Source organism: Atractosteus spatula, chromosome 13 (assembly GCF_055471065.1).
Source record: "Atractosteus spatula isolate fAtrSpa1 chromosome 13, fAtrSpa1.hap1, whole genome shotgun sequence".
Classification (NCBI taxonomy): Eukaryota; Metazoa; Chordata; class Actinopteri; order Semionotiformes; family Lepisosteidae; genus Atractosteus; species Atractosteus spatula.
In genome coordinates, this window is record NC_142718.1 from 21,749,143 (window position 1) to 21,763,215 (window position 14,073).

The 14,073-nt window shown below is 35.5% G+C and overlaps 1 protein-coding gene across 2 annotated transcripts in view; it reads right to left on the reverse strand.

The window, feature by feature from the left end:
- The window catches only part of slx9 (SLX9 ribosome biogenesis factor), a 100,128-nt gene that overhangs the window by 16,876 nt on the left and 69,179 nt on the right, over positions 1-14,073 (reverse strand). Inside the window, exons 3-4 of one of the 2 annotated variants that reach the window (XM_088931147.1) lie at positions 12,208-12,273; positions 4,865-4,933 (exon numbers count right to left, since the gene is read on the reverse strand). In XM_088931147.1, the coding sequence (XP_088787273.1) occupies positions 4,865-4,933; positions 12,208-12,273 (135 nt within the window). The remainder of the gene's footprint in view (positions 1-4,864; positions 4,934-12,207; positions 12,274-14,073) is intronic. The other variant, XM_088931148.1, reaches the window with a different exon arrangement.

The following is a 14,073-nucleotide window of genomic DNA, read 5'->3' on the forward strand; positions in this document are numbered from 1 at the left end:
TGATCCAAAACACACCAGCAAGTCCACCTCTGAATGGCTTAAGAAAAACAAAATGAAGACTTTGGAGTGGCCTAGTCAAAGTCCTGACCTGAATCCGATTGAGATGTTGTGGCATAACCTTAAAAAAGCGGTTAAGGCTCGAAAACCCTCCAATGTGGCTGAATTACAACAATTCTGCAAAGATGAGTGGGCCAAAATTCCTCCACAGCTCTGTAAAAGACTCATTGCCAGTTATCGCAAACACTTGATTGCAGTTGTTGCTGCTAAGGGTGGCCCAACCAGTTATTAGGTTTAGGGGGCTTTTTGGATTTTTTTTTCCCTTAATAATAAAAACCTTCATTTAAAAACTGCATTTTATGTTTACTTGTGTTATCTTTGTCTAATATTTCAATTTGTTTGATGATCTGAAACATTTCAGTGTGACAAACATGCAAAAAAAAAGAAATCAGGAAGGGGGCAAACACTTTTTCACACCACTGTATGTGATCTATGCTACTCGTATTGCTATGCTAATCTACCGTCAAAATATCAAAAATACTATGGAGAATAAAGAGCAGAAATAGAGGATAATTTTTCCCAAGCCCTGATTCTGGCATCTGGAGCAATTATACAAATAAACACGTTCCATGTTTTTCTTCCCTAAAGGCATTCTACAGCAACCCCTATTAGGAAACAAGCAAATCCATAAGAAATTCAACAACTCTGGGATCTGTTTGATGTACTTAGATTTCAACGCAATAAAATGTACATTAATTCTAATCCTAAAGGCAACACCAAAAGCAAACCCACATGTTTTTTCTCTCAACTCTGAGATCCTATACATATCCCACAAAACCACAGTCTAGGATGTACCCAGTGTTTTTGGCTGTCTTCTGAAATGAGTTAATTTTTTTCAATGTTAACAAAGAATACGATTTCACTTACTTGTGAACTAAAATCCCCATGACAAAAATAGAACATCAGATCTGTAGTTGGCTATTAAGATTTAATTAAATAATTCCAGACTTAAAAAATATTTATGTCTAGCATTACTAAAAACAGAGTGACCACAGAAAACTGGAAATAGGCAGATGCCACAGGGTGGATATCTAGATGTGGAGCTATGTATCAGTAGCTATTCATAACATTCAATAATGCTCCAAATTGTGTGCACGGGAAGTAAGAATATTCTGAAGGAGTCAATAATGTTTTATGGAAATTCAGAACATTCAATAATGCTCTGAATTGTGTGCACAGGCAGTACGATTATTTCAAAGGAGTCAATAATGTTGATGGAAGGAGGTATTTTATTGCCGCTTATGTGGACAACAGCTGCTATTCGCTGAACAGAACAGCGAAAGATTTCACAGAAAGGCAGCTCTGGATTGTCTAAAACATAAAAAAGATAAATTGTAGATAAGATCTTAACCCAAGTACCTAAAATCTAGCAGAAAAATACCTTTGCATTATGAAGGATAATAATACATCTTGATCATTTGCAGTTATACTGTATAATGCTTTGCATCCCAAAGATTTCGAAAGCTGGGATATGAAATTGCAATTCTGAGTTTTTAAGTCGGAATTCTGAGATATGAAGTTGCAATTCTGAGTTTTTAAGTCGGAATTTTGATTTTTTAAGTCGCAATTCTGAGTTTTTAAGTCGCAATTCTGAGTTTTTAAGTCGCAATTCTGAGTTTTTAAGTCACAATTCTGAGTTTTCAAGTCACAATTCTGAGTTTTTAAGATAGAGATAGATAGATAAGACTTTATTGATCCCGTAGGGAAATTGATGTGTTACAGCAGTCCAGCCCAAGACAAGCAAAAACAGACATCAGAATAGATGAAAAGTTATACAAAATAAATAAATAAAAAGAAATACATAGGTGTGTGCAAAATATGATGATCATAGTCACTGTAAAAACAATAAAATATGTGCAAAATGTGCATAGGTTTATACAGATTGATTGTCCAAAAAGTATAATGGAGCAACATGCTGTCCATAGACGAGCAAATGAAAGGCTAACAGTCCTAGCCTAGGGCAGCGTTATACACCCTGACAGCCGCCGGGAGGAAAGACCTGTGGAAACGTTCCCTTGAACACCGTAGCTTGAGCAGTCTGTTGCTAAAAGTGCTCCGCTGCCCACTAACAATCCCATGAAGCAGATGATAGGTGTTGTTCATGATGGCTGTGAGCTTGGTCAGCATTCTCCTCTCAGCCACCACCTCCAGGGGGTCAAGGCTCAGCCCCCACAGAGCCAGCCTTCTTGATAAGTTTATTGAGCCTATTTGCATCTCTTGTCCCAGCACACAACAGAGTAGAAGATGGCCGTTGCCACCACTGATTCATAAAAAATGTGTAGCAGTGTTCCACACATACCAAAGGACCTGAGCCTCCTAAGAAAATAGAGTCGGCTCTGACCTTTCTTGTACAGGGCGTCAGTGTTACCAGACCACTCCAGCTTATCATCCAGGTGTACCTGTAGGACTTTATAAGTTGGAATTCTGAGATATGAAGTCGCAATTCTGAGTTTTCAAGTCACAATTCTGAGTTTTTAACTCGCAATTCTGAGATACAAAGTCGCAATTGCGAGATATCATAGCGCGTTTTTTTTTACTCCCTGGTGGAAACAGGCTTCCATATTTGCTTTACACTTTGCAGCAAAAAACAAGCAATGCAAATCAAGAAAACTGGAACAAAGAACCAGAAAAGTAGAAAGCAATGGTGGGCAACTAAAATCGTTCTAAGCGCAACATTATTTTAAAGTGAATTGTAAATAAATTCAGTATTTCCAAAGGATCCACAATTACCTCAAACCTTTTTATTAACCATTAGGGCAGCACTACACCACTAATATAAATGGCACTTTTCCAGGCATTGAGTCAAGCTGTCACTAAAAAGCAATAATGTCTTTTTAACTAATGTATGAAATCGAGAATGGTACAAATGAAGGAACTGATGTCTGATCTGCCGTTGATTTTGCAGTGTCTCATAAAAAAATAAAACACCATTAGTTTCCAATTATACCCATACAGGATGCACTTTCAGTTACGAGAAATTGATTTAACGAGGAGATCTGGTTACCCAAGATCAGAATTAGATGAGTGGTGCTGGTTGGAAAGTTGTAGGTTTTAATTACACAAAATACAGCCAATGCTGGCTTATTGTATTTAGGATTCGATACAACCAGGTTTTGCAGTCCTAAAATGAGCATGCAGAAGCCCCTGAGAGTAAGCAAATTAGCATTTTTATAAAAACAGAATAGACTGGAGAAACCACATGATGCAATCACCAAATAAAAAAACAGTGATCACTGTGAAATGTTTCAGACAAAATGTAGGCGCAGCAAATGAAAATACTGGAGACAGTTCCATAACATTCTTCAGTCCATCTCAATATCTCCAGCACTGCTGTTGTCCATTGAACATAATTTTGCCCAGCCTTTCTCAAAGTACATGTGTAAGCCAGGAACCAGATTGAGTTAATGTGTTTAATAAATACAGTATAAAGAAGAGAGTTTTGTTATGTTTTTGTATGGTTTTACATCATTGTAGTGTATTTCAAATTCTGGCATCCTCTGGCATAGCTGATGATTTGTGTATTTCAAGACAAAGTGTTAATTAAGGCCTCATGAGGAAAAACAGCAGGTGGGATTGTCAGCTGTGAGGATCATCAAAAGACTCCTACACCTTTGTGGCTCCGCTTCTCTAGTTTACTTTGAACTTCAGAGAAACAGGAGTTTTCTGGGTTTCGCATCACGCTTACAGGTTTTCACAAACACATGAAATGAAATCAATAAACAAAAGCTTGTTTACTCAAGTAAATATTAAAAAGACCCGCAGGAAACTAAACAATAATCAAACTCACTTAAAACACCTACAATTAATTTCTGTCACGTGTAAATTCTGTAGATAATGGTAAAGGTTAAGTTAATAACAGAGCCACAGTGTCCCATTAGGCCATAGATTAAATGGACAGGAGAGGGACCCCCCTCAAATGGGAGGCAGGTTCACTGCCTCCCAGTAATGCTGGTTTCCACTTATACAGCAGGGTGGACTGAAGGAACTGAGATAAAGTAGCTCATACAGAGGTAGCTACAGCAGAGTCTACAGGGAGTACTTGAACCTACAACCTGTTATGAGTCCAAAGGCTTACCCATTTAACTACACTGCCCTCTTCAAGGCTATATATGTACATCAACTTAATGTGAAAAGCTAAAGAACATTTTGTTGATGTGGAGCCAAGTCAATAAAAAATAACTGAAGAGAATCTTAAAAGCAAACAAGGTCTTAATGTCACACAATTTTGAGTTTTTACTACAACCATGATATAATTAGTGGAAAGTGTAAACAAAAACACCAAAAAAAGGAAAACGTTTATAAAAAAACTGATAATGAGAAGTTTAAAGGCTCTTATCCTGAAATTAACGCGTGACACTGAGACAGTACATTCCAACTATAAGCATAGGTGAAAACTGAGAGGATGTGTATGTAGGACTTAAAATAGAGGAAATGTATGTCTGTTGTACAATTAGTTATGTAATGATATTTCACCTGAATTGTTCCAGTTAGATACTCAGCTGTATAAATTGAACCAAATGTAAATCTTTTAGACAAGTAAATATACAATATTTAATATGAATCCTTAGGTGGACAATATCTATTAATCAAACAAGCAAAAATAAAATTCCTCCTCTTCTTCGTAATGTTTTTTACGTTATTAATTATTAAGGCACACTATCCTTGTTATAGAGATATAAAAATTGAAACCAATGCATTTCAAATATATAAATGAGATTTGCTTTATCACGCGATATAGCATCTTCTTGTTCTTCCTAGCAACTGGCTCGTCACAATGTATCTCAATGACAACGGAAGAGTTACTCACTGCCCAGCCACCTCTCTCGACGCTGTTTCATCTTCTCCTTCTTCGATATCTGCTTCTTCTCTTCAACTCCTGCAAACAACACACACATCAGAACCACTGTTCCAACTATCACACAGACGCGGGCCTTGTTCACAAGAACTGGATCAAATACACAAGTTTTCAAATGTTAATGCTTTTAATGATAAAAAAGAGTTATTTGGCTTCGAACCTCTCTAGAAAACCAAAATATTTTTCAACACTACTGTATTAAATATTTTTGAAAGATTTCCTCAAATATTTTTGAAACAATTTACAGCCCTTAAAGCCCTTAAAGGACTAAAAAACACTGTATTTGGAAATAGGTCTTACATTAACTACTTTAAATGCATACATGATACAGGTCTGGTCACAGGACACAAGGTTCTACAAAGGTGACTGGAGCATATTAGTGGAATTATTTTGTTAACAAAACCCATAGTTCCATGTCGGATAGCAAATGAATTTTTCAATCATTTTCAGTGTTTCAGTGTCACTGAACGTATTAGAAAAGCAAAAACAAGGTTTCGAAGAGGATGATTAAGATATTTATTCAATTTGTTTTGTTTCTGACAAAAAAACTGCAATGAGAACCTACTGATTGAACTGTTAAAATATTAAGGATAGCTGAGTTTTTTTTCCAGCACATAAGTTTGATCTACTGCAATATCTTATCCAAAAACAGAAAAAAGAGGATATCACTGAAGAACAGCCCAAATAATTTTATCAATAAAAAAGTACAAAAAGAAATTAAATAATGTGCTGATACAACCATGAAAGAGATTTCCAGATGAGTCTGCCTAGAAAAAAAAAACATCAGGGTAATTCTCCGATTTTCAAAAGCTGCTGGTCATTTCCTTTGTATTACAACTCCTTGGAAGAACTACAGAGAACTGTGATTTTGGATAAGAAAGGTATGTAAGAATCAGTAACCTTAAGAGCCAGACTGAAGAACTGAAGGTTTGAAAATTCAGGGGATCAAAACCCAGACCTTATTTCAACAAGTGTTTTCACATCCTTTTTAAATTTCATTGGACATTCAGGTACCTCCTGTTTCTCTCCCAAAAAACAAGCACTTCCTGTTATTACTTAGAAAGGAAAGTGCTTGGGCCCTGGTGCCAGCTTCAACTCCAACGTGTGCGAAGGACATCCTTGCCACTCAGCATGGTGGAGTGTAAAGAGTATCTCTCTCGTCATGGCTGACGCCACGGCAGACCCACAACAAAGAGGTTCCCATCCCTGCCCTTCCTGACAATCTGGCTTTCACTGTTGCTCCTGGGGTCTGGAGAAATAAAGGTTATCACAGCGATAAGAGGTTTCCTATGGGAAAATAAGTCCCACCTTCTGCAAAATTCCAGTCTGCTACTGTACAGCACTAGATTAGGGTTTTTGTGCATATATTCAACACAGAAATGAAATACAGATGGACTTGTACATTTCCCGATTCAACTACATTATGCATGATTAGCTATACAGCTTATAATTACAGATATTTTTAGCTTTACCACATCATTGGTAAAATTCAGAAACACAATATTGCATAGACCAAAAGTACATTGTACTAACACAGTTAGCCTGCCTCGATTAGATACATAGCACAGAAGTTTTAAAGAGAAATACACAAAAACCATAAAACAGATCACTGAATACACCAAGATTAAATACTATCATCTATAACATACAGTATATTTCATGTCATCTCATAATATCACGTGCGATCATAATACCTGGAAATGAAATTGCATATTTCTCACAATTTTGACACACTGATATTGTGTCACTGCGTTAAAGCAGACCCAGATCAGCCGGTAAGCAGGCGCATTGTCCCAGTTGTGTCCCTATCTTATCCTGGAGGTTTAGGTGTGGGAAACATATTGACAAGCCAAACTTCTCATAATAATAAACTATTTGATATAGCACCTTCAAAAGTAGCATTTTAAAGAACTTTACAGTAGTTGTAAAATAGTTACAAGAACAGCAAATAACAGAATAAGCATATAAGAAACACAAGCAGAAAGAGGTTCAGCAGAAGATACATGACCATTAGAAAATGGAGCTGACACCGACACTAATTAAATTCTGAGAGAAAGGTTTTAGTGTTCTCTAGTGTCCTCGAGTCCATCCAAGGTGATGGCTGTCCAAAAGGTACTTGCATTGCCATTCATAATTTTAGTGACTTTATAACAATAACCTAATTCTTAGGTCATAGTCATTTACACTGTCTTTTACACCTTTTCACACCTCAACACCCGTGTTCAGACCTGTTATATCAACATTCATCTGTAAAAAACAAACAACTATCATTGATTCCAGTCAACAATCACATGCCTACCGCAGCTTCTCTACCATATTACGTTTCATACCAGCATCTTAGCTGTAAGACCACATACATGTAGATGGTTAAGTTTGGAGTATTTGTTTATGACAAAGGACACAACGTCTCAGTAACATTTACGTTGCATGCTAGTTCTCCTTCCATGATGGGTTCTTATTTATTCATACAGCTTGTGTTCCTCTAATATCTTCACAGTTGACGGATTACATTTACAATCCTATGCCTCTGTATACTGTGGTTTTGACCCTAACTAAGGAAATGTTGTGTTACTGTGTAGAAATTGCCACAATTGCTATATCCATCTAACTCTGAGCTTCATTATTGCAATGACATGCTTTCTGGTGTTTACAAACATGCTCTTACTTTCCAGAATGTACAGAACTCAGGAGCTGAAATCTTTGCTAAATGTAAAATGCATATTTCATCTGTTTTAGCTTTGCTTCACTGGTTCCCTGTGGATCTACTACTACTGCTCACTTCTTCAGCCCCTGACTACATTAATGAACTTTTAATTCCCTATACACCTACACAACATTTGCTCTTTGGAATCTGGAATTTTTCAGATCCCAGAACGAGGCTTGAAACTCTGGGAGATCATGCTCCCTGTTCTACTGCTCCAAGACTGCGGAATGATCTCTAAGCTCACAACATGTCTTGCAAAAGTCAGCACTTTCATACAGTATACCATCTGAAAACTCACTTTTATACTCTATCTTTTAATTGTGTTTAATTTACTGTATCTGTGTATAACTGTCTCTTAATAAAAAGATTATTATAATATTGTTTTATGACTGTATTAAGAGATGCTTTTCTCTGTTGCAGCTGTATGACCTATTCATACTCTTAATTGGTTGGGTTTTTCACATCTGGATTTTATTAATAATAATTCCTATCTGGAAATTACTCAATGGAAAAACAAAACTACAATTAATTATACTTTCAATTTCATAGAGAATCCTATACTGCATTTACTTTTATGTTTTTCATGGTAATGACTTAGTTTTTCAAATTTTACTGAAATCATTGTGCTAGTAACACTCATTATTCAAAAAGATGCTTTCAGCTACATATGATTAAGAGTCATTACTCAAAAACATGCTCTCAGCTACTTGTTTTGTCCACTTTAGGATCTGACTGTTACTGATGAATAAAGTAACAGCTAAGTCAGGTCAGGGTTACACAATGAATGGTTGAGATCCTTAGATCAATTAACTACTAAAACCTTAGAGCTAGATGTGCCAATTGTTTGCAAAACCTCATTATGTCTAAAACGGAGAGAAAATACCACTGTCAGGTCTTGAGTCTAAATTGCAAAAGAAGAAAAAAACAACAGGTAAATGTTTCAAACAAGACTATTTGAAATGGAACTGTGCAGATGCTGTGTATAAAAAAGTAGGTGTGGAAAAACCTACTGAATGGCTTAAAAAAACACCCACAACTGTGCAAAGCAGTTATTAAAATAAACTGTGTTTTTAATTAAATGTTCAGACATTGTCTGGAAACAATCAAGTCATTTATTGTTTTGTTAGTCGGTCAAAAAAGCTTACTGCAGAAGTTTTACAGTATTTTGTTTTTTTTCCAGCACGGCAGCATCCAGGGTTTGGATGAATGTTTTTCCACAATTATAAGTAACATTTTGTCATTTAATTTGTTAAAAGGCATGATAAAATCAATACGACGGTATTTGATATGACTTTCGGAAAGGAACAGTCAGGTTTTTTTTTCTATTTATAGATCACTAATGGGGTTGGTTTTGTAATTAGTGATGCACACGTCCTTGACTGTCATGTCGAGGTGTATAGAGTAAGCTGGCACTGCAGAACAAGATAAGAATACCATTATAGGTAGGCCTTTTTTTTTTTTACAAATTTATATAATTTTTTATAATATTTCAAATGTTATGATGACCATGAGTTTACATTTTACTACAGAATTATAAGATATCTTAGATTATGTTTTTTCTTCCTTTTAATAAGATATCATGTGTATTTTAATAAGGGGAGCTTTGGTGTTACTTACCACCATTTAGAGTACTGGACAACAAACTTTAGACATCAAAGTATTTCCGTGTATCTACTGAAACAGACTTAAAGTGATTACACTGTGTCATCGACAAATATAGTCAAGCAAATTTTAAAGGTCCCACAAATAAAATAAATATCAAACAAAACTGCATGCTTCCAGGACTATACATTTTAAACAAATGTCTTAAAAGATCTAAATAAGACATACTTAAAATGTTTTGTACAACACAATATGCAGTTTGTTATTCTTAATACAATAAAGCAGATCCAGTAAATGCAATCTGTTTTATGGTTTAAGTCATACATGTTGTCCTGGGCAAAGGTTTTTATTGTTTCAAAAACAAACACAAAAAAAGATGAAGAAGAAACAGATTACAGAACCTTCTTTGTTGTAAGTCAGTGAAGAAAAAAAACAGATAGCACGAAAGGAGACTTGGTTAAAAGAGGTTTCAAAATTCCATTTTTGTACTCTTGTTCTTTGAAGAAATTCCATTGTGCATAAAAGGTGATATCCCATAGCAACCTACCCCTTTAGGGGTTTCGATGACAACAGAAAATCTTTTGGATACAACCATGCCATCTTGAAGACACTTTAAAGTAATAGCTCTAATCAGAGAATCTGCCTTTCAGAGAAAAATTTTCTTCAGATTAATCTCTTGGCGTTTGAACTTCTAAAACAAGTTAACAAAAGAAAATTTGAATTTTGTGAGTTCACTGTTGTTACTGTTGAATGACACAGTCTCTTTTGACTCAGAGGCATATGAAACACAGAGGTTTTCAAAATACTCATTTGAAGATGCCTTTGGCAGACAATCCTTTCATGATATGACTATTATGATTCTACAAAATGAATGAGAGGTAGAGAGATTTTTATCCACTCAGGTACTGTATGTCTTTTCAGTCAACAGAAGCAAAAGCAGTTCAAGCAAGAGATTTCAGATGTTGTTATACAGTAAAAAATATTAAAATGTTATATAAAACTTTTAACACAAGCATATTTATTGTTTACCTATTTTGCACTCTCTAATCTAAGAACAAAAGAAAGCAGTAAACAGCAAAAGTGTAAGCGATAAACTTAAACATTTCTCTATGAATAAGGTTAAAATCCTTATTTTAGTCCAGCTGAAATAGAAATATTTTTTAAACTTATTTCTCATTTTTATTACCATTTATTACCAATAAAGTTAAGTCTCCCCAGAAAATGTCTACATTTTTTTATGTTTAACTGATGAATGCAAACAAAGGAATAATGAATTAGGGGGCCCTGATCCAAAAAGATAGAACAGACTCCTGATTTCTCTCAACAGGCCTCCTGAAAACAAAAGGATTTACTTCACAACTGGAAAGTTTCAGATGCAATAATCCAAGTGTATGGATTTACTGAGTACCACATCTGTCACATCTACTCTCATCACAATATGGTTGTGCTTCCCTGATTAGTGAACTACTGCTATTACCTCAGCCCTCTTCTTCGTACACTAACTGTATTCGTAATAATGACAATGGTTAGATCAAGGACTGTCACGTGACAAGATTTACTGAGTAGATAAATGACAATAATTGACATACTGCTGGTAACAAGTTACAGTGGTCCACACAAACTGTAAAGACACATTTATATACAACATATTTAGATCTACCTAAGGAAAAGAAAATAATTAAAATTTAATGTGTGAAATTTTCATGAATGGTAAACCATAAAAATATGCTGTCATTTTTTCCTTGGAAACACAATTTTAGAATGTGGTCAACAGAAACTTTTATTTTCTTTAAATGAATGGACTACCATTGTTCGCAGCATCTCTTTTACAGATAGAAAATACCAACACGAGTACATTTGAAGAACCTTTCTGGGTGATTATATACTATATATATTGAGAGGCATTAAAACACGGCAAATGTAAGTTACGTTCGTTTGTTGTCTTTTTGTCTCGTAATATATATTCTTTATATAAAATCAATTTCATTTACATTTAGGAAAGGATAGCTTTAACACCTCTTTTGGTCAGCGGACTTCACATTTAAATCACATTGACAAAATTGAAACTTCAGATTTCTAAAACTGTGCCAAAATGCTGTGAGATTTTCCTTTTGTGATTGGCCAGCAATTTCAGTAACCAGAGTTTCTTGACTCCTTGCCCAGGCTCATTACTCTATCAGGCCACATCAGTGCTAATGGAGTTCACCTATTATCCACAGCTTGCCAGAAAACTTGTGTTTCTACACAGAACTGCTGACCTTTTGTGAAAAGTGGTGATGCATTACTGAATGGTTTGTCTAACCTTCAGTCACTAATGGAAAACATGTTCTCAAAGCATCACACCTAGAGCTGGCATTCTGTTATCTCTGGATATGCAAAAACAACAGCGATATTCAAGGCACTACTGGGATTTCATTATTTAACAAATTAGTTTTTGATATAGCCTGTTCTATAGGATTCATGTTCAGAAGTTTTTGAACATTGTATATTGATCAGTAAAATCAGTGATGCTTTTTACAGCATTTAAATCACTGCAGGGATTTCTAAGAGGACACAGGAAAATCAGCAGGTGCCACATTAACCTTGACAGAGATGACATGAGATATTATTAGGTTTTCCTGAGGTTTCTATTTGGCCACACCACAAATGCATTATATAGGCCTAATGGTTTTTTCTCACCTTCAGTAGAAATGAAAGAATGCCCTATTAATAAATTCTTGCATTTTCACATTTTAATAAAGGTGTTAATAGTAATATGTTAATACAGATAGAAATGTCTTGTTAACATTCAGTATACATTGGCTTTGTGAGGCCTCTCCGTTTCAGGAAAAATCAATAACCATGTTAAAAAATGAGTGACAATTAGGATTCCTAATTTTATATTTAATCTGCTGGGATTATATGGAAGCAGGTTTACTATTGATGACATGTGATGCAACGAGGAGCAGAGTCCTTAATGGGCAGTATGTCCCTGAAGCTTGTTTCCTACCCAAGATTGCATCCCAAGCTGCTGGCAACATCTGGAACAGGGAACAGCTGTGCACCCTTCGCCAGCCTAAATAAATAGAATAGATCACTGAATCAGAAATAAGAGGCAAGGTGTATGGCTGAGAGAGTTACGTGGCTAAACAGTGCGTGGCCGGTAGAGTGCAGGTCGAGTACAGAGAGAGATAGTCGGGTGATAGGAAAGTCGGCAGAAAACAGAGAGAGCCGAAGCGGGGCTAGTGACTAGCCTGAAGCCAGCGTGTGTGAAGCTGTATTTATGCTGTAAGACAGAACCCGTTAAAAATGTGAAGCTATGCCTAGCAGACACTGTGAAACTGTCCCTGAGAAGTCACTGTAAGAGAAGGCACTGGGTGAGAAGACATTAGTAACCACCACTGACAGAGATTCCATTACCAGATTTCCTGTGAAAGGTAGTTAAAAAATATACTGTAAATAAAGAGCACAGTTTTTAACCTTATGGCATGTGTTGGGCTGTGTCTGTTGGTCATGGACCAACACACAGATGTAATTCATTATAAATAAAAATGTTATAACAAGAAAAGAAATGTGTCTAATAAATATTATTGATTAGTAATGCATGTTAAGATATTTTAAGGTTATTAAACTACAGGTTTGTATAAATATTAGTACCACAGACATAATTTTGTTTAATCCAGGTAACAAAACTCAAACATCACTTTGAGTTTTGTTACCTGGATTAAAAGTAAAATGAACAATTAATGGTTAGTTTCATATGCCTTAAAAATAAACAGGAATTTGACTATGTTTGCAATAAATGGACAAACCATGCACAAAAAACTTGGTAAACCTCAAAACCTCAGCACTAGTGCATTAACTTTTCATGTAAGATTAGCAAAGTACCAAGCTATTTTTATTTAAAATTTAGTATTGCTCAATTCTTTATCTGTCTCTGTGTAGGTCTTGTGGCATCTGTAAATCATTTGGGGGTGTTGGGGCTTGGTCCTTTGAGCCTAGGGAAGAGCTTGTTTTAAAAAAAACATCAAATAATAAAGAGCCATAATGTTTTCCTTAGAATAAGCTGTGATGATGAATTTTCAGAAAAGGCTTCTGAAAAGAACACAACTTTGTTTATTTAATTAGGCCAGAGATAGAAAAATCTTTAACTTGCAGTAAATAATCAGAAACCCAAAGAACTTACTAAGCCCTTAATTTGCATCTTTCTCCCAGAATTCTCCTCCTCCAATCTTTTCCAGCATAAACTACTTCCTTTCTCAGAAAAACTAAATAAATGTATACACATAAGCCATGTGTGAACCCAAGACAGCGGTGTTCTTTAACCTTTACCATTTAGAAAGAATAAAACGAAAGATGAAAAGAGATGATCTGTTTCCCTCCCTAACACACAAGTCTGGATCCTAGAGATTGTGGGATGGACAGATACCTACTCCAGTTTCTAATTGCTTCCGTATGTTTTTTTTGGCTTTAAACCTAAAAGCAAATATATAAAATACCAAACTTCACAGAACATCAGCACAGTATTTAGAACTACTTCTCTCTATAAGGGGTAAATTCAGAAGTTCCCAGTTCATGACCAGGTCTCAAAACACTTCATTTATAGAGTTCAAAATATAGACATATGAAACGTGCAGTAAGAGTTAGAGCATCTAAAGTACTATTATTAAACATTTACTTCTTCCTTGTAGGCTGCAGCCTAATAAGCAAGATGGACTGATTGTGAGTGGCCTTGTTTTGAATCTTTCTTATGATCTTCAGATGCTTGAAGTTGCATATTCTTTGCAATTCGTGATGTTGAGCTGCTGAGCTTCTCATGATTCTGTTTCATGTTTGAACCTGCACTGATCAAAAAGCCTGAATGCAAATTATATAA